Source organism: Alligator mississippiensis, chromosome 1 (assembly GCF_030867095.1).
Source record: "Alligator mississippiensis isolate rAllMis1 chromosome 1, rAllMis1, whole genome shotgun sequence".
Classification (NCBI taxonomy): domain Eukaryota; kingdom Metazoa; phylum Chordata; order Crocodylia; family Alligatoridae; genus Alligator; species Alligator mississippiensis.
In genome coordinates this window covers 178,929,296-178,949,670 of record NC_081824.1, presented here as the reverse complement: position 1 = coordinate 178,949,670, position 20,375 = coordinate 178,929,296, and the positions used below count along the sequence as shown (strand labels likewise).

The window sequence follows — 20,375 nt, the reverse complement described above, 5'->3', positions numbered from 1 at the left end:
GCTACACAGACGAAGAAAGAGGGCCACCAGAGATGCCCACGAGGAAAGGCAGCGTCACTATGGCCATCAGACCTTGTGGACTCGAGCGTGGCGAAAACCCGGAACACTATCCTCAACGACGAATGGTTCCATCATGGTTGGCAGTAGGCGGGGTGTAGGGGAGGCGGAGCCCCACAAAAGAGCTGCAAAGGGAGCGACCCGGGGGAAGTATCAGGGGAGGCAGGACCAGAACATCATCCTCCCAATTGAAATAAACCAATCATCAAAGACGTGGCAGGCTAGGCTCCTGGTGCATCACCACAAAGTCGCCCGGCGACTGGCCCATTCATCCCGAAGAAGCCACAGCAAGGCTCAAGCGGAAGTCACACGCATGACGTCCAGTAGAGAGTCACAGAAGATTACAATGGGCATGAAAAAAAGGTTGAAAAACTCTTGGGAAGTCAGTACTACATTGAAATAGAACATTTTTCTCTATAAAGAAAATCAACTGTGCCTTGTGATTCATCACTTTTACATTATGTGTCTTTTCCACTGACAATTTTACCATAAATACTTAAGACTTACCTGTTACCTGCTTTCTTAGCTTTTCAATTTCTTCTTTTAAGCTTTTAATTTCTAGATCTTTGCTTGCTGTTATTGGACCATCCACAGTTGAATACTGTAGAGCCTGGACTGTCTGTGTTGACTCTAAGAACAAACAAGACCATGAGATAATATACAGTTTTCTGACAGCTTAAGGAGTCAAGAAGTGATACTATTGATAAGTGAAGAGATGCAGAGAAGTGTGTCTGCTGAGACACATTAAGCAAACACATTGGAAGTCAAGATATTCAACACTGCTGCCTGAGTTGTAGCTACAAAATGTGTCTGTGTAAGCATATGCAAGCAGGAAACCAGAACAAAAATAAAGAAACAAGGGTTCCTTCAGAAAATCCAAACAATCCATATATTTGAAAGCCTGAAAAGACCTTAAGAAGAAGAAAAAAATCTTCACTTTTCCAAAAGAAGAAAGAGCAACGTGCTGTATCTTGTGTTCACACCAAAGAGCATTGGTTTGTAGGGTTCTTTGGTAATTTTGGTTTAACAGCTTTCCCCAGTTGTCCATAAACTTTGATATGGCCCAATACTGTGAGTAGCCCCCTGACATAAAAGAGATTACTTTCATAAAAACTCAGTGTGCTCAGCTCTGATGAAGACTGCCTTGCATTTGAAAGCTTGTCTAAATTTATCCCAACCATGCAGTTAGTCCAATAAAAGATATAACCCACAACAATCCTAGCCTCACATAATTCCCGGACAATCATGGCTACGACTTCAATCCAACACTATCATTACTCTCATACAAAGATAATAATGTGCACAAAGTTCTTCTAGGATTGAAACTGAATCCTACAATTTCCACTTGCTAAGTGTGAACACTTATTCAGCAGGGGCCAAATGTACAAATCTAGATTTTTTTTCCTCCATATTTTAAGACTGTAGTCTTTACACTCAATATAATATCATTGCTCTGGCAAATTCAGCCCCTTTTAATAAGTGGCATAAGTGGGACAATGGAGAATAATAATAAAATATTTCATTTATCAATAGACATCATAAAGTGGATTATGTTTCCAAAAAATTTCCAATATGAAACATTTCAGGGAATATATTATTATTTTTTCCCTTTAGTATTAAACACAATTCACAAAACTGTGCTCTCATCCATCTAAAAAGTAATAAAATAATTATTTTAATTACTTTACCTTGTAGTTTTCTACTAAGTTCAAGTTTTTCTTGTTCTAGTCGCCTTATTCTCCTCTCATAGGCTTCTGTTGCTAGGCTGTCCTCCAAGGTCCTCTGAATATTGGCATCAAGATCCATAGAGGGTGGTCCAGCTGAAAGTCTTAGACAACTGCGGTCTGAGAGCACACTGAAAAATATTTTTTTAATACAAGTAAAACAGTAGAAATAATTAAAAAACAATTGGCTAGACCAGTAAACAATTGTTTTAAATGTTAATTATTGTAAAAATAAACTCTCACAATGGTCACTGTAGCAACTTAAATAGTAAAGCAATACAACAGATCTTCTAAATGCAATTTTAATTTACATACAAGTAAAAAATTCTTCATTAATAAGTACTAAGGACTGTCTAAAATTTGTCATTAAAACCACAATCATATTCTGAAGGGTTAACAATAATAAGCTCTAAAATAGTTAACAAATCTGAGAGAATTAATGTTTAGATAATATTTGCCAAATATTACTTTGAAGGGCAAAAGCACAATATCAATTTTTTAGTCTTAGTAATAAACAAAGTGTGTGTGTGTTTTGGTTTTATCTTCCACATCCAACTTCTCCTGGATGTCTGTCTTAATTTTTCATATGTAATGTGTGTTCATTATTATATTATACTTAGAAACCTCAGGATTTGTAATTGATGCATTTCCAGATATTTTTGCTTCAAGCACCTGATCTTGGAGGCTCTTGCCCTAGCAGTAAGCATATTAGAGCCCCTGCAGACTGACTTCAAATCCTAGGTAAACATTGCCTAGGACTGCTTTACGAAATGCAGCAACAGTTCAGGCTTTTGCAATAGCATGGTGCTTTGTAAAGGTGTGTTTAGGAGTTTCAGGTGTCTGCCTTGCAGATGTCAGGTACAGAGATTTTCTTGTAGAAGACACTGAAGTAGCTAGTGCTCAGGTAGAATGAGTGCTGTCGATGATCACTGTTGGCAGATCTACTTTAGAGGCCTCAGAAAGCAGTGTCAACTGGAAAGCCTCTAGGCTGAAACTGCTGTACCTTTGGATCTTTCAGTCAAGGACATGAAAGCTTTGTCCTGTGACAGTAAGAAAGACAAGACTTTTTGTATCAGTCAACTGTAGCGATGCCTCAACTCTCAAATGGCTGTGAAAAGATCTCTGTTGGATCTTTAAAGGCCTCATTAACTCAGAAAGAGCCACCTTGTTGGAAGCAGGTTGTTGCAATATTTCTACCAGTCTGAGAGAGAACTCCTCCAAAGAGATTTGCAGCACTTGGGAAATACATCTCATAATGGTCACAAACACCTCTGAAGTTGTCCATCTAAGGTGCTGAATGACAGCTGCATTAGGGGAAGAAGAGGAGAGTGGGGTTGTGTCACTTTCTGGATGAGAAGCCCAAGGCTAGAAGAGTCACAAATGGAAGGGCAAGAAATATTCTTAAAGCAGTTGGCTAGAAACCAGGATATCCTTTCAAAGGAGTACCATATTTTGATACAGCCTGAGTGTATGGAACCCTAATTGTCTCTGGAATTGAAAGAAGAATCCAATGAAGAAATGAAGGACCCAAAACTGGGACAGTTCCCTAAATGGGACCAGAGCCAGTGGATGTATGGAGAACAGAGGAGATTCTGGCTCTGGCTGCCAAGTTGTGTGGAGACATGAAGTAGACTGGTGGTGAAGATGTCAATACTGCTGGATAAGATAGGAAGCTAGAAGTGATTGAGGCTAACTCATGAGAAGTGCAAAATGGAGTTTCACAATGTTGGAACCAAAGCAATAGATCTGCCATGAATGGGCAGTGGAAGTAATGCTGAGGAATGCCTCAGCCACCTGTCTGTTTTCTTGGTACAGCTGGAGTGATTTCTATGGAATTGTAATGGTATATCAGAGTATCAATGCCAGAATGATGTTGAATTTCATTAGGATCCATACAGGGCCATTAAATCTTGGAATGGGAGGTATGAAAAGATGATGGTATATTCAAGAGCCATGGGACAGAGACCTCCTTCTGGAGCAATACCTAGCAAGAGGCTTTTCAGGTGTGGAAAAGGAAGACTGTCTCATTGACAGAGAAGTGGCAACCTTAAAGAGTCTGTACCCACCAGATTTGTGTGCTCTGGATCACTAGCCAACACTGTGGACTTACCCAGAATGAAGCCTGGTCTTGTGCTCCTTACAGTGGCAAGTGAAAGATTTCCAAATGGAGCACTTTCTAGGGATGCAAGGATCTGCTGAACCATAAAGATTCCTAATATGCAGATCTGCAGCACTGCAGTGTGGACAGAGTTTAAATCCTGGAGATCTAGGGAATACATGATTTTTGGCAAGAAAGAAAAAAATTCTGGGAGAAAAAAAATTACAAAACAGCGTTGATGTGAAGGAGAAAATTAATTATAGAGGTTAGCTCAGCTGGTTAGAGCCCAGTGCTAATAACACCAAGGTTGCAGCTTCAATCCCTGATTGGACTAGATGATCTCTTAAGGTCCTTTCCACCCTTACTTACCTATGGTTGAAGTGCCAAATGGCACAGGCAGGAAAACATAAGGCCTTACTGAAAAGGACAACAGAGACCAAAGGAATACAACCAAAACTATAAAGTGAGCAAGAAATTAAGTGTTGAGGTGGGTACAAAAGTAAGATAAAAATGAGAGCATATGGGCTTTCCGAGGCTTCAGACCAAAAGCACTCAGAACAGACTATAAAAGTATCTCAAACCAAGGCAATTGAGAGAAAAAGTGTAGTGGGAAGTGCAGACTGCCATTCATGCCCTTGGCGTGGAGCAAGAGGAGAGGCAGGATGTGTATGTGCAATACAGGATTCTGTTATGGTAAAAGCCTCCAAATTCAAGAACTTAAGGAGTATTTGTGCCCACTGTGAAAATTAGGGCTGTGGAAGCTTCAGTAGCTGATTCGAGTCAGAGGAGATTTGGCGACTAAATCTCCAAATCCAAATTGAATCAGTAGACCAGTTAAAAGGTCTGAATAGAATCAGAAGTCTCCTAATTGATTCAGAAAAGATTCAGCGCTGCTTTGGAGATTCGGCCATGGCTGCATCTTCGGATCCGATTCAGCCAAATCAAATTGGGACAGTGATTCAAATCACCGAATAGAATCACTGTCCCTTCAAATTGGCCACATCCAAATCCGAAGCGAATACTTAATGCTTCGTACAGGCCTAGTGCAAATATGCATGTGGAACAGCACTTGAAAGAGAACTATATGCAAGAAATACAAGAATTCTGATTCTGTAAACATCTGTGTAACCCCTCAAATTTACATTTGTGGGTAGTTCCTTTGAAGCCAACTGGATTTCTCATGCAATTAACATTAAGCACAATCATGTTCGTAGAGTCACGGCCTTGACTTTTCTGCACTTCCAGATTGTCTTTGTAGGTAAATGCTGACTGCTGGTAATTAATTGCCATGCTCAGCTCAACAGCAGCTAGTATCATATACTAGCAGTGAATTAAGCCCTGAAATTCTCCTTGTTCAATTTCCTTCCAAGGACTCATTTCTTGTAGGGAAAATACAAACCTCAGCCCAAATAAGTTGAATGGCTTCTCCATCCTATTTAATATTTAAGAGGTATGAAACCATATAGGAAAAATAGCTTAGAATATTTTTTCAATTCTCTGGTCTCCCAGTAAACCTTATTTTATTTGTGTCTTTTAAAATAAAATTCAGTTATTGGCCGAGAGCTAGCACACGGTCTCAAAATAAGACTTAACTGGTATATAAGTTTTATGCTGGTTCTGTGCACAGGAGTAAATTGTACCCTAGACCAGGGGTTTTCAACCTTCTTGTATCAGTGTTGGCGGCCGAATGTGGGGGGGGTGGGGAGAGAGGTGGCGTGCAGCTGAACACGTTGCAGCGGCAGCCACTGTGTGCAAGCTTCCCCCATACCCCATGTTTGGCTGGCACCTTGCAGCAGCATGGGATGGTGCTTCGCAGTACTCTGTTCCCACCTGCCCGTGTGTACCCCATAGGGCCTTCTCAAGTACCCCCAGGGGTATGCATACCTCCAGTTGACAAACCCTGCCTTAGACAGTTGGATCCTTGGGGCAGGGACTGATTTTAGCTGCATCCTACACATAGAACACCAAACACATAATAAATAATGTGCTTCATAAACCAATTTCCTCAAAAGCTGAGTACAGTTGGTTTTCCCTTTTTTTTTCTATAGTTTGTCTATATTTGTGGCACACAACCGATAGAAGAGTATTAGATACATATATGTGCCTTACTTTGACAACTGAAGAACTCCTACTTACCAGCTACTTGTATATGTGAAACCCACAAAAGGTAAATGATGACCAGAAAATGCAGTGTGTGATGGAGGAGGCATCGTTTCCTAGAAGATAAAGGAAGACCTAGCTAAGTTAGATTCTATCCGTTTTGGAAACATATTACTAGATTTTAATCAGTCATTAAAGATGAATACTTCCATTTTATTAACCAAATCCATAATGATCTTTATCTAAAGACTACGTATGAAACAGCAGCCTGCAAAATTGGCTTTAAATTAAAAAAGATACAAGAACTTGTCAGAAAAGGGATTCTTTTAAATCAAAATATATATAATTAAAAGTAGTAGGTTACTATGCAAGAGGCAAGGATTTTTTGTGGGCAACTTCTTTGATTGGACCAACTGCATATTTGGGAGATCTTAAGATAAGTTTTTTGGCAACACACACACTTCCTCAGGTCACCTCAGGCTACCTTGTAAGCTAGAGCTTGTCTAAGACCTCTTTCAACTATGGAGCTGTTCCAATAAAAGATACCACTCCAAGAAGTCCTTGCCTCTTGCGTATTTCTTGGACTGTCATGCCTACAACACCATTCCAACAATATCTAATAATGATGGAAATTAAAAGCTGACTCCTCCTCTTTTTCCCCAAAGAACTTCCAAGTTTATCTTAGTGCAAAAAAACCCATCTTGCATCTCTCCTTTACTTCCTGCAGCTCTTGAGTCAAAATGCTTTTCTCCCTGTGGAGTGGGTCAGCCCATCTCTCCTGGTGACTCTGTAGTGAGAATGACATGCAGAGAACTTGCTAGTAAGAATGACACAAGAGGACTGAGGCACCCTTCCTTTACAGGACTCCTACTTCCTGCCAGGCCGGAAAGACTTGAACACTGACCCAAGTAGATGGAGAGTAGCATGTATACTAAATGTTTTGGCATCTGTTGATAGCTTCTTCAAGAAGATTTATGCATATGTACTCTAGATTCCTTCTAGCTGCTTTTTATGCAGTTGCATCATTTTAGACCAGAAAAGCTAACTAAGAAAAATATTGCATTGAAAGTGCTAAAATACCCTGAAATTTAAGAACAGGTAATAAATTGGACTTTCTCTGAATGAACAATGAAGCAAGATTCTAAGGTAAGGCAAGAACCAAAGAAAGGAATCAAGAAAATGTTTGAATCCTTGTATTCCATCTCATCCTTTCACATTCTCACTTGGAAATATTTATTCTCAGATAATAAACAAACTGTGAAAATGACATTAGATGATCAAAAATGACATTCTTCCAAATTAAACTATCAAAATTTAGAAAAGCAATGTTTAACTGGAGACAATCTTTAGGCAGGCAAAGACAAGTTTGGTAAATGACCAGGGAGCACATCAGATATTTGGAAAAATGTAATTCTGATGTCATTGGGCATTTCTAAATTTCATAATGTTTAAATCTGAATAGTCTCTATTTACTAGCACAGAACTTCTCCATAAGAACAACTAAGAACATAGGACTGGAAGGGGCCTGCTGGTCCTTTGCTAATGCCCTGCCATTGCAATGATAAAGAGTAACTGGTTAATACATACTCAGAGGATACTAGGAAGAGGACCATGTTCCATGCTAGAGGAAGGCAAACCTCCTCACACAGTCCTTGCGAATCTGACCTAGGGAAAAAAATTCCTTCTTGACCCCAAATTTAGCAATTGGTATAACCCTGAGAAAAAGAGCAGGAGCCTTCATCGAAGAACCTCTCAGTTTTCTAAGAGCTGCCAGGAGCACCACTGAAGGCCAGGACTATCCCTTGCTGCCAGCCTTAGCTCTAGCCAATGTCCAGTGCTTCAAAGGAATACCAGCTCCCCTCCTCTTCTTCTTCCCCCACCTCCCCCAACAAAAGAACCGCCTAAACCAGTAGCATTTGTGGAGGACCAGGGGAATTTCTTCCTGGTTCTTGGAGGGGACAATTAAAAGTCCTGAAACATGGGATTGCCAAGCACCTATAACACAGCAAGAGTTACCTGTATAACCCAACATGAGGGATGCAAGCACTCAATTCCATGCATCATACATACTAATTCTTGAAAGTTCTCACCTGATGCTGGGAAGCAATATACTATAGAAATATCCAATTTTACAGTAGCAGGGAGGTACTGGGCTTAATACTGAGGTACTAAGGTACTCTCACTGATGAAATGCCATGCAAAATGCCAGTGAAAACAAACTATGTAAAATAGCTGAAAATAGTTTGGATTAAAAAAAAAATCCTTTTATACTTAATTATCTAAAGCGGGGGGGGGGGAGGGAGAAGAGGGGCAGCCTTTTTGGTAGGTGTGCCACATATTAGCCCCACACCTTCCCCAACTGCCACTACAGACCTCTTCCCCTGCCCAATCTGCTAATCAGGTTTCTGCTCTGTACTCACTGCCTGATGTGCTGCTCAGCTTTCTACTCCCTGCTGGATCTGATGCTCTGTTTCCACTCCCTGCCCTATCTGTCACTGTGCTGTCCCTCCCCTCCCTAATCTGTTGTGTGCCACACACAAAGCCTGCCCATGCCATTTGTGGCATCTGTGCCCCCCCCCGGCAGCCATCCTGGATCTAAAGTATTTATCGCACTGTTCAGAATTTCTTCAGTATCATATTTATATTATTGTTATTGCAATCTCATAGTCATCTCTTTTAAAAACAATGTGAATTTAGTATAGAAAAAAATCTAAGCAAAATTATCTCATTTTCCCAGAGTCAAACACTTCAGGCATTGCCCCCAGGTCCTGCACTGAGATACATGAGCACAGACTCCTGTAGAGTCCCACTCAGGTCACTGGGTCTCCACAGGAGTGCAGGGATCCACAGCAACAGATCGCATTGCACGAATGGTGACTTTATTTGTTTCTACTTCCTCAAACAAAACAGAAATTTAAACATGATACTGTTTCAAAGCAGAGACTGAGCTGGGGGTGGGGAAGGGAAAGAGGGAAACAGCAGTTAAAGTAAGCCATCAAAAACATTCTAAAGTAAAAAATTACATAAAGGTGAAAGGATACCTATCTACACATATGTAGCTGCAAAGTAACAGATCCAGTTTTAATAATTCTTCAAGATTTCTGATTCTTTGCTGACTGTTGTGCTGAAATCAACCTATAATTGAATCAGCAATCCTATATGTTTAATTAATCTATTACACACAAAACAGCTATATTAAAATGATGTCACTAAGCCTGTATGTAAAGTTAGCTGGAAAAATACTAGAATGAAGGTTGCCTTTATTTTGCACTATAATGGTTATGCAGTAGTAGATAACCTTTAAATACAATTACATGAAGAACTATCATCCTCCAATCAACTACATATCCAACAAACTTCCCACAATCACTATGGACAGAAGTAACTTACCCTTTTCAACAGGAGAGGGGCAGTTGCCACTCAGGAGAGCTGTTGCCCTGCAAGTGTTACCTCTGCATACCCCCTTGCACAGTGATTCTCAACCAGGGTGCCGCAGCACCCTGGGAGTGCCTTGAGATCCCTTTAAGGGTGCCAGAGGGCGCCACACAATATTAGCACTGGTAGGCACGCAAACAAGGTTCACAAGATAAACCCAGAGACATCAAATGGGAATTAATAATGTTGAAAACATTCTGACCTGTGGTGGACTTCCTGAGTTTTTTGCAACACAAGAATTACTCAAATTATTTCTCTGTCATCAAAAAATGAGTGAAAAGTAAGAGCCAGCTTTTTCTGAGGGGTTCCTGGAGCTGAACACAGGGTGCCTCTAGTCTAAAAAGTTTGAGAACTGCTGCCCTAGCAATACAAACCAGCAAAATCACTGTAAAATCAAACCTCAGTAAAGCAGGCTTTAAGTTGCAACAGTTTTGCTACACTTGTGCCACTATAGGAGCATGCAGAGGGTAACAGGTACTTCATCCTGTTACAGATTGATCAGGTTTTCGTAACCACACAGGGATCAGTTACAATTAGAGTGGTGGCTTGGTGTTCTACTGTAGATAATCATTTACTGTTTTTGACACAGGAAACCTGCTGCATTCAGTGTGCAAACAGGACCCATATCATTCAATTACATCACTGTTCAGTATTTCCTTAAATCCTCAGCACTAAGTGAAGTACCAAACCTCATTTATTTAAATCCTACATGAGTAAACAAAAACAAACAAACAAAAAAACCCTTCATAAACTTTTCTGTGGTGCTTACTATGGTCTTTGAACAACTATGGTAACTAATGGTATCGGAACAACTCATAGCCATTAATTCATTTTCTCACCTTTGTGAGATAGGGGGTATTATCACCCCCAATTTGCACATGGGAAATTGTGATGCAAAGGCCAATATTTGCAACAAAAGTTTAAAGTGTCCACTTACTTTGGGTGCATGGAGTCAAGTTTTTCAGGGGTCCTGAGAATGCACTGATCCTACTGGTTTCAAAAGTTGCTGTACAGGCTCAGCAATTCTGAAAAATCAGACCCCTGGTGTTTCAAGTTAGGCATCTAGAAAATGAAGTCTAAACAATAATGGTGCGATCCAGTTTGAATTTGGAAGTACATATCTTTGACCTCCCATGCTGTATGCAGACATGCAAGGGCATGAGTTTGTAGCGGCCCAAAATGTAGCAGTACAAATTTGTGTTGCTTTGTGCCTCAGCACATGCCTTTACATGTGCACTTTGTTGCGGAATACACTGTCCTGCCTTGGGCAAACTTCCCTTGCCCAGCTCCTCCTGGCACATGGGGGCACAAATGAAGTAGTAGAGATGCTCTGGCTGGCAGCCAGAATGTCTTGCTTCAGGACTAAGCCTTCACCTGTTCCAGTGCACACTATTTTCCTGTGTTCTGAGACACTTTTTTTTTCTACCAGGAAATCCTAAGCCCCTACCTACATTCCAAAATTACTGTTCAAAACCATAGAAATGTTAAAGCTACTCAAATAAACACCTATAAAACATCTACATAGTGGCAAAATTACTTATTTTCACTAGTTGTGCCCCGAGGGTGACTGAACAGCTTGAACTCAGGCTTCCCAAAAATTCAATCCAAAGCAGAAGCCAAACTTGAAAAATTTCAGTCATAAGGATTACAGACTGGCAAAACTTTAAGCAATTATGAATAGAGGGCAATAATGGGAAGAGTCATGCAACCCTGCATCTAAGCATCAATGGTGTTCCACCAGCAAGTTTTTATGCGGCATACCACTTTCTGTCTACAGGGTGCTGCACTTATACAGCCATTATTTCTCCTGTGTGGATTTAAAGGGCCTGTTTCTGCAAACAGTAAACTAGATTTGTAATTTGCCTCACATGAGGATTTGCTGAGCATTCTCTACAACCCAAGCCAAATTATTAAGTGTTTGCAAGATCAGGCTCCAAATAATCAACAGTTTTTCATTCTTTGGAAAAACAAAGATGCCTACCTACTAATGGTATTAGAAAATATATTGCAGCATGACCAAAGTAATCTGGAATTAAAATGTCAATTTTTAAATGAGCATAAATAAAGGAAATCAGGAATTGAGGGCAAAAAGGTTTATCATTCATATACTTACAGAGTTTTTTAAGCAATCATCATCCACATCAAAGTTTGATGTATCAGTTGGACTGCTGACTTCTGGGATGTAAGGTGCTTCACAGTTCCGAATGTTATCCCAGTCAATCCCGGCAAAAAATGGATGGTTCTTAAAGTCCTCAATCCCATTTTGCCCAAGTCGATGCTCCCTACTGCAAATGAGCCTTCGGATGAGGTCCTTTGCATTTTCTGAGACATCTGTTACTTGTGCAGGAAACTGAAATCTCTCCTTGAAGAATAAAACATGGAAGGATATTTTATTATCAAGAAAAAGCCAGAAAAGTCAGGTTCCTTAGTGAACATTTCTGTAGAGAAATAGAGCTTTGTAAATACCCAGGCTCTTATGGTTAAATGAATGTAATAAGGTTTCTAGGAAAAAGACTTCCCCAGATGATCGAAAATACTGAAAATGTTATAACTGTCCTCTGCTTTTTGTTTATTTAGAGTCTCATGTATATTTTTGGATTCTATCTTTACTTCCAGGTGGAAGAAAGTTTAAAAACCCCTTCTCTAAGCCAACAAATGGATCCACAAGAAAGAACTGGAGCAAAAGAAGTGATGTAACATAGCCAAACCTTAGTTCTTGCAGTGAATTAAGGACTGCTCTTATATGTCCAGATTTTTAGTTTTGAACTATTTTATCCAAAAATAAAACCAGCTGAAATCCATTACCAGAAACTGCAAGGTAGGGAGATCACATTTATACTCAGGATTTATGAACATGAACACAATTATTACAAAACAATTCTCTTTTTAAATAAACTTAAGATCATTCTTTTTACTCATTAAAAATTGTTTAATTAGAAAGGGAAGGGGAGAGAAAGAGAGAGAAAACAAGCACTAACTTTGTGGTTCATTATTTTCCCATAGGTCTCCACCAAGGACTCTGCGTAAAATGGAGTTTCTCCATAAAGCATTTCATACATGCAAACGCCTAGGGACCACCAGTCACATTCAGGTCCATACTTCCCTTTTCCATCTTCCATGGCCTGCAGGATTTCTGGAGAGATATAGTCTGGGGTTCCAACTGCTACTGAAGATTGGACCTGTGAGAGTTAGTATTTCCATTATTAACAATAGTTTTCACTATTAGGGTATGGACAAACATACTTTTTACCTGCTCCAAAAGGGCATGGGGATCTGCAGCACAGGAATGTACATCAGCTGCTATGATTTAACTGTTATGTCTGCATGAACCTGTAGAGATGTAAGTGAGCTAAACAGGATTAACATTGTAATGGTTTCACTATATCTGTATCACTACAGAATTATATAGACATAACAGCTGCAACTAAAACGCTTATACCAGTATCCTTTAATGTTGCTACAATTGTGATACCTGCCTATGATCTTAGAGACAGTGCTCTGTGAATAGGATCATGTGTCTATTTATGTAAGTTCAGTTTAGTGTTCAAATTGTAACAGTGAAATCTAACAAAGAAAGGTTTTCTAAACAGTTATTCATGAAATAAGCTAAATGTGTCCCAAGCACTTCAATATTTCAAACATTCTGAAAAAAAATGATAGGCTAATCCAATAATTTAGTTTTGCTCTGAAATGTGATTAATTCCAAATAAGGCAGTTTTGGGGCTTGCAGTTATTATAAAGCAATAATTTCATTGCTAATCACAAATATCATATTTACATGAATCTAAGAGGAGGTTCCACCCCAGTTAACATGGGGAAAAAAGCCTCTTGTCTTAGACCTGAGTACAAGCAGGGGGAAAGGACCTTCACCACCACCTGCCTCTCCTTCCCCATGCCTTTTCTGTCTCCTGTGCCCCTTCTCCTTTCTCTCTCTTCCATCACTTACCTTCCATTTGAAGCTCTGGCTGGGGCCCCACTCCAGGAAGCATGTGCCTCTGGCCCCAACCCGGTCATGCAACAGCTGTTATTGGCTGCTGCTCTGGCCCTAGCTCTACGGTAGCCAGAAGGGGGCAGGAGGCAGGCAGTAGGGGGAGCCCAAGCAGGAAGCAGAAGGGAAGGGAGGTGGTGTGGGGGGCAGGTGGAAGGGGAGCAAGTGACAGGGGGGCCAAGCAGGGGGTGGGGGCAAGCACTAGGAATGCAACTGTGGGGGCAGGCAGCAGGGGGGGATAGGTGACAAAGGTCAGGCTACTTGACACCCTGCTGCTTATCCTTCCTGCTGCTGTGTGCCCCGCTACAGTGGTGGGATGAATTTAAGACCCTGCAAAAATTAGATTCTAGACATAGAAAACTTTAACAAATTCATATATTTTCCATGTCTAGAATCTAATTTTTGTGTGTCATCTAAAATTCAAAGTCATCTTGGACTTGGGTAAATACAGTATTAATGCAAATACCTTGTAGAAATTCAAGGCATAATTATCAAATGCTGGAACTCCCTTTTAATCTGTTGTACTAGAAGTTAAAAAAAAAAGTGCTCCACCAGGGTGATGTGATATCAAGTACTCTTCATCCTGCTTATGTCATACAGCTTCTTCTGAGTACACTGACATCAATGTGGGCTTTACATGAGCATTTACAATAGTACATAGCTCAAAAGTGGATGTCTTGAATCTTTCCAATGGTTATGTATTCAATTTTGATTATGCAAACTGCATTGATTAACCATTTTAATTAAATGCACTAAAATATATTTAACACAAAATAAATTGAAATAATATTTAATATTTTGTAATTGCATTTTAAAATGACATTTGCCTTCATAGATAGGATTATTGCTTTATGAGCCAAAATTTCAGTACCAAACATACGACAGAAAAGAAAGATGATTGAAGGAATATTATAACTGTGCCATTCTTTCTAATTTACCGTTCCATCTTCCATGAGTTTCAGACAAGAACCAAAATCTGCTAGCCGAATATGTCCATTCATATCCATCAAGATGTTATCTGGTTTAATATCCCTGCAAACAAAACACATTTAAGGATTAGCTTGAGGAAAAACATAATGCAGTCTCCTGAGTAATAATCTAGAAACTTTTTTTTTCATTCACTGACAGTGAAGGCAGGGAGCAGTTGCTCCCTATATGGTTTTATTTATATCTATGAAACATTTGCTATCCAGCTTGTACATGCAACAGAAAAATTGTGATAAGATTTAATAATTTAACTCCCATTAATGACAGTAATAATTGGGCAAGTCCCACATACCACACAGAGAACTTGTATATAAAGAAAGCAATGGTAGTCTCTGCATAGCCCTATGCATTCCATACCCTATGCTATTATTTATAACTTTACTGAAATAACAGAGAAGTCTAAATCATTTCAAGATGTCTAGAGGAGTATTTTTGATTCACATATTGGCACTTGGCTAAGAAAAAGCCTCCCTCATAAAACTTTGGAACAAAGTTAATGAAGCCCTGCAATAATCTCTGTACCATTAAGGTTTAGTATCTTTTATCCACACGTTTCTGTTATGTACTCCCCCTTCAAAGTTCGCATGTTATTGCTTTGATTGCCCATTCAAAGGACATTTGTCCATTTCTTCTGAAACACCTGATAATGTCATTTTACAGACCTGTTGACAGTTCTTCATGGAAAACCTGCAGCTTTTTTCCCCACCCTGCTCACAAAACATAAGGGGACACCCTTGGAGCACACAACATGCACCGGCCCGAGAACACAAATCCATTTTCTGAATCACCCTTTTTTTTAAAAGCTACTTAGCTACTTAGAAAACCAAGCGGCCAACCATGTACACATATAGATACAATTCTCCTGTAAGAACAAAGTGGTTTTAAAACCAAAGTGTTCTCTGAGTATTTCACTTAACATTTTTTAAATGTAAATAATAACTCAAGAAACCTGATACTTGCCAGTCTAGTGGTTGGCTGCTGCATTTTGTGCTGAAAGCAGCTGGAGTGCGGGAACAAATACAACTCTCTAACTTTATGATCAGAGCTCTGCAGGTAGCACAAGTCATACAGAAATGGCTGGGTCCATCATGGCATATGTCCGAAGTAAATATACCAATGATATACAGAGTTTAACCTGTATATCAAATTTTGGTCTTAGTTTCCCTGGTGTATGTCAACTATAGTGCCACTTTAAACAATTCATTTACCCTTCTGTAACGTATAATGCAATTTGCCCTACAAAGCCAAGTTCTTTACTGGCCTAAACTGACTCCTTTGAAATTACTGTGAATAATAGTATGTCAGAAGCAAATATACCACTGATATACTGTATATCAGTGCTTCTAACATACTATTAATTGCAATTTAATAGTAATTTTAAAGGAGTCAGTTTAAGCCAGTAAAGAATTTGGCTTCGTAGGGCAAATTGCATTATATGTTACAGAAGGGTAAATGAATTGTTTAAAGTGGCACTATAGTTGACATACACCAGGGAAACTAGGACCAACATTTTGACTTTCATCTTCAAAATTTACAATCTTCACATGCTCACACCAACTTTAACTGCTATGAAGTCCCTTTAAGAGGAAAGAGTACAAAAAGGCTGTAAAAACAAACCAAACCAAAACAAAACAACCCCACTTAAGACCTTTATACCATAGATTTAATTTGACTAATGTGATGAGCATATCTTAAAACTATCAAAACCAAGGAATTTAGAATTGTAACTGAATTAATCTAACAGATTGCAGGAACTATTTAGTAGAATTTAGGGGCGTTTCATGTTACATTTTAAAAAACAAAAATTCTCTACTGAAAGCATACTCAAAAAAAATTTATAAAACGTGCACTACTTTAACTGACCATATTGTATACAAATCCAAATTAGGCCTTGCCTCTGCATTGAAAACAACGTGGGCATAACCTCAGCCTTAAAGATGTAAATCTGATCATTCTTCTTTTAAGACTTTAATGTCTCAGATAACTGACAGTAAGAAATCTGAAATTCAGAACAGGGCCACAGTTTCGCAAGTGACTGTAAGGGCACACCTATATGCAGTCATCTGAAGGATCAGGATACTGGTTGCTAGGCACATGAAGAAACTGCAACTGCTCAGTATCTTTAAACAAACGTTGTTTCAATTTAATGTATCAAAAATATGACAATCACAGTATTTTCATCTGAGAGACACCCAAAATATTCAAAACTTGTATGAGGAATGGATTTTTGCAACAAATGTTAGCTTTCAAATAAGTAATGAGGTTGATGTGGCAGAGAGATAAGAAAGAAAAAAGCAACTAAAAACATTACTTCATTCTTATAAAGGACTAAACAAATTTTAATCAAATGTTGCCAAACAAACTCTATATTCCTAGCTTGAGGCCATACAGGTTATCTTTCAACTCAGAGCAACATTTTTATAACTGAGCTATACATCTGTGCAATTAAGGGTTTATAATGAAAAATTGAGAGATCATTATTTGAATGGCATGATAAAAGGTACTCCAGCATTCAGGGTAAGATGTCAATGCACTGCCTTATGTACTACAAAAAAATGAAATAGTCTCAGATAAGTTTCAAGAAGCTATTGTATATAGAAAAGATATATTATGGATAGACTTGATACACATTGTTTATAACAATGAATACAGGATTAATTTATTATTTGTGAATAACTGGTTGCCCTTTAAGGCAAGCTGAAAGCTGCTTGTGATACAGTTTAGCATGGGGTTGCCCTGCATCTAGGTTTATAGGTGCTGTGAGGTGGGAGCAGATGGACTTCTACTGCCTGGCAAGTTTAAACCTGTGTGCACAGTAGCCCTACATCAGCTTTCCCTGTTCAGTATCTGGAAGTCCACATGCTGTGCAGACCCTGCTGTGTTCTCCAGAGTGCAGGTTTAAACTTACTAGGAAGGGGGAGCCCCTGGCTCACCACTACACACTCAATTTAAATGTGGAACATCTTTGTGGCTGGCTTGCCATTTTATGGTGCCAGAAATTGGTTGACTGTGTGGCATGTTATTGTTAATTGCATGATGAATGTAATATCTGCCAAGGGCTTTAGACATCTACATTTTGTGTAGAAGCCTGTTTAGATCTGGCCCTTTATGCCTTCCAAGCTGTTTTCTGTGACTTGAACATTTAAAAAAGGATACCACAGAGTACAGAGTTAAGGCTACCTTAGAATAAATTAATACTGTTTTGCCTCAGATACCACTGTGCAGTAAGTACAGATAGTAGTTACTGTTCTTTTTTAAATGATGATCACTATAGCACTTCATGAAGAGAACACTGAGAAATATTCTCTTCTGACTCATATCAAATTTAAAATTAGTCTTTTATGCATTTCATTTGTTTTTACTGTATTTGGTATTTGAATGCAGAAACAACTGATATACAAACAAAAAAGCTCAAATGTTCATAACTTTTTTTAAGCTATTGGTTTGGAGTGTTTCAGTCTAATAAAGACTACCACACTAGAAAGGCAAATATTGTTACAGAAATTGCATTTTCACATTTCAGAATGCAGTACAAAATAAAAGAGAATCAAAATGTAAAACTGCGGAAGTAGCTCTGAGAACCCTCTAAATAAAATTCTTTAGTTCCACTTTTGCACAATGTTGCTGACACTGCATGTGCTAAAGAATTACAACTTTCAGCTTTAGAGATTTTTTCATACTGATCTAGCACAACATTCGTTAAATATATTCTTAAAAAAACACTATCAATGTCTCTGGAAACATCTCTGAGATGTAAAATACTTTGTAAAAATAAATCTAAAATCAAATTACATTTAAAAATCTGGTCCTACTTCAAGATAAACAAAAACATAAATTACCTTTGAGGCACTATTTACCCAAAATATCCATCTTTCAGTATATACCCAAGAGATTAAGAAGAATATGGAGACAGTAAGTACACACAATCCACAGGACACACACAAGGAAAATCTTGCTGTGACTGTCCCTATGCGTGTACACACAAGCGTGCAGAGGGCACTGAAAATGCCATGTAGGGATAAATACCTCTTGTTATCATCTCACAGGGCCAGATGTTCACCTCCTATTACAAGGTGTAAAAAAATATACTTTCTACATTCTGCAAGCTTTTCCTGTAAGATCTCTGCTCCGTCAGCCACACATTGAAATGGAAATGGTAGCCTTATAGCAGAAACAGCGGGTAGAGGCCAGAACCGGTGGATGAAACCTTTGGGGGGAGCTCTAAGCAGATACATGGAATGGTCATCCCCGCATAAGCCTCTCAGCGTCCTCCTCCTATGCTACACAGCATTTAGCTGTTCCATCATCATTGTTCATTAATTACACAAAGATGGAAGATTGGCACTGTGACAGAGGACTTAAGGTGGTGTGCTTGATTCATCCCATTTTTCAAATTCCTCCAAGTGACTATTAATTATGTGGATAAAAGTATTTTTTTGTTTTATAAACAATGAAGGCCAGATCCTCAGCTTGGGGAATGGGTATACTTCCTCTGAAGGAAGTAGAGCTTCACTGATATACACAGGTTTCTACTCGTTTGAATAGATAACAAATCAAAATGCACAATTCTTCCCCTTAGTTTAGTGGGAGTTTGTCAAGATCTTCACAATGAAAGCAGTAACCTTTCTTTAAATGCCTTCCCATTCCAACTCTTCTACTCTTTATTTTAACACCAACACCCCTCCTCCCTTCAATTATATATTTTTTAAAATGGCTGAAAGACCAGCCACACAAAATTTGGGAAATGCCAGGTTACAGGTTGCCTGGGCAATCTTAGTGTAGCCTCCAGCCGTAATCCTGGCATGTCCTATTTTAGCATGCTTAATTTTGCAACCTTATTTATGCTGTTCTTTTAAAGGTCAATCTGACAGTAATCGCCTAGGCCTTTTTTCAAAAAGAAACTGAAAATCAGAAATTCTATTATGTGGAATCATACCGATACTCACAAGGATCATCACAGGATTGGAACTTTTAGCAGCAGAGCACAGATGTCTGCCATCTGAGCTAAGGCAGTGCCTGGTAGTAGATTATCATCTTCTCTGTGGACCAGTAATAGACAGGCTGGGAGGAGGAGAAATACTTTGCCATTCCTCTGTGAACAAGCTTACATTCCTTTTTGAATGAGTGACATGTGAAATCAAAAAGCTCCAAAAGTTTGAAGGCAGGAACCTCCTTAGGTCCAGATTTGTATTTAAACCATTTCTGAGGCTAAAGTATCATGCGAGCTGCTGAATGCACCAACTCCTGTGAATTGCAGTGGGATTTGAGGGCCTCCGAATCTTGCAGGAGAAGTTTGGTATTGCACAGGATCAAGTCCCTGAGCTGGCAACTCTTCTCAGAACAGACTGTCTCATCAGAAATTAGGTACTTTCTATTTCTGATCAGTCTGAAAGTGCTGTGAAAACAAATGCTTTCATGAGATTTTTGTAACTGCACTTCCAGATAGAAATGGAAAGTGCAGATGCCTGTGAAAAATAAAACTAGCATTACAAATATTAACACAACGTTTTAAAAACTTGTAATAGTTTCCACTTTAATCTGAGGTTTGTTCAAACTTCAGATTGGTCCATCTGAATGGGGTCACACATCTCTCTTTAAAATGAGTTTATTTTCTTTAAGCGTAATTAAAAAAGTTATTTTGCATTATAACTGTTGTAATATAAGCAATGGTTTGATCTGGGACTACAGCGGGATTATTGCCACTCATTTTGATTTCTCTGCTAATGAACCTGAGAGAAATTCTATTTGTTTACTAAGGCTCAAGAGTAAACTATTTCCTTTGAGAGTTGGTAAATCTGCAGTATAGCCTTTTAAGGCCGTTACAAAAAAAAGCCTTTTTTTTTGTCTGGGTTCATTTCAAAGACACTGAATTACTAGAAAAATGCTGAGGCCTTTGCAAACAGAAAGTATTATGTATTATATTATACATGAATGTTAAGCACAGTTAAATTTGTACCATACTTCATACCAGTGTAAGAAACCCAAG

The 20,375-nt window shown here is 38.9% G+C and overlaps 1 protein-coding gene across 4 annotated transcripts in view; it reads right to left on the bottom strand.

Annotated features, from left to right (window-relative positions):
- CDC42BPA (CDC42 binding protein kinase alpha) overlaps positions 1-20,375 on the bottom strand; it is a 349,488-nt gene that overhangs the window by 110,379 nt on the left and 218,734 nt on the right. For all 4 annotated transcript variants that reach the window (XM_014598104.3, XM_019483101.2, XM_014598103.3 and 1 more), the window contains exons 6-11: positions 14,341-14,434; positions 12,393-12,593; positions 11,528-11,776; positions 6,016-6,095; positions 1,746-1,912; positions 565-687 (exon numbers count right to left, since the gene is read on the bottom strand). In XM_014598104.3, the coding sequence (XP_014453590.2) occupies positions 565-687; positions 1,746-1,912; positions 6,016-6,095; positions 11,528-11,776; positions 12,393-12,593; positions 14,341-14,434 (914 nt within the window). The remainder of the gene's footprint in view (positions 1-564; positions 688-1,745; positions 1,913-6,015; positions 6,096-11,527; positions 11,777-12,392; positions 12,594-14,340; positions 14,435-20,375) is intronic.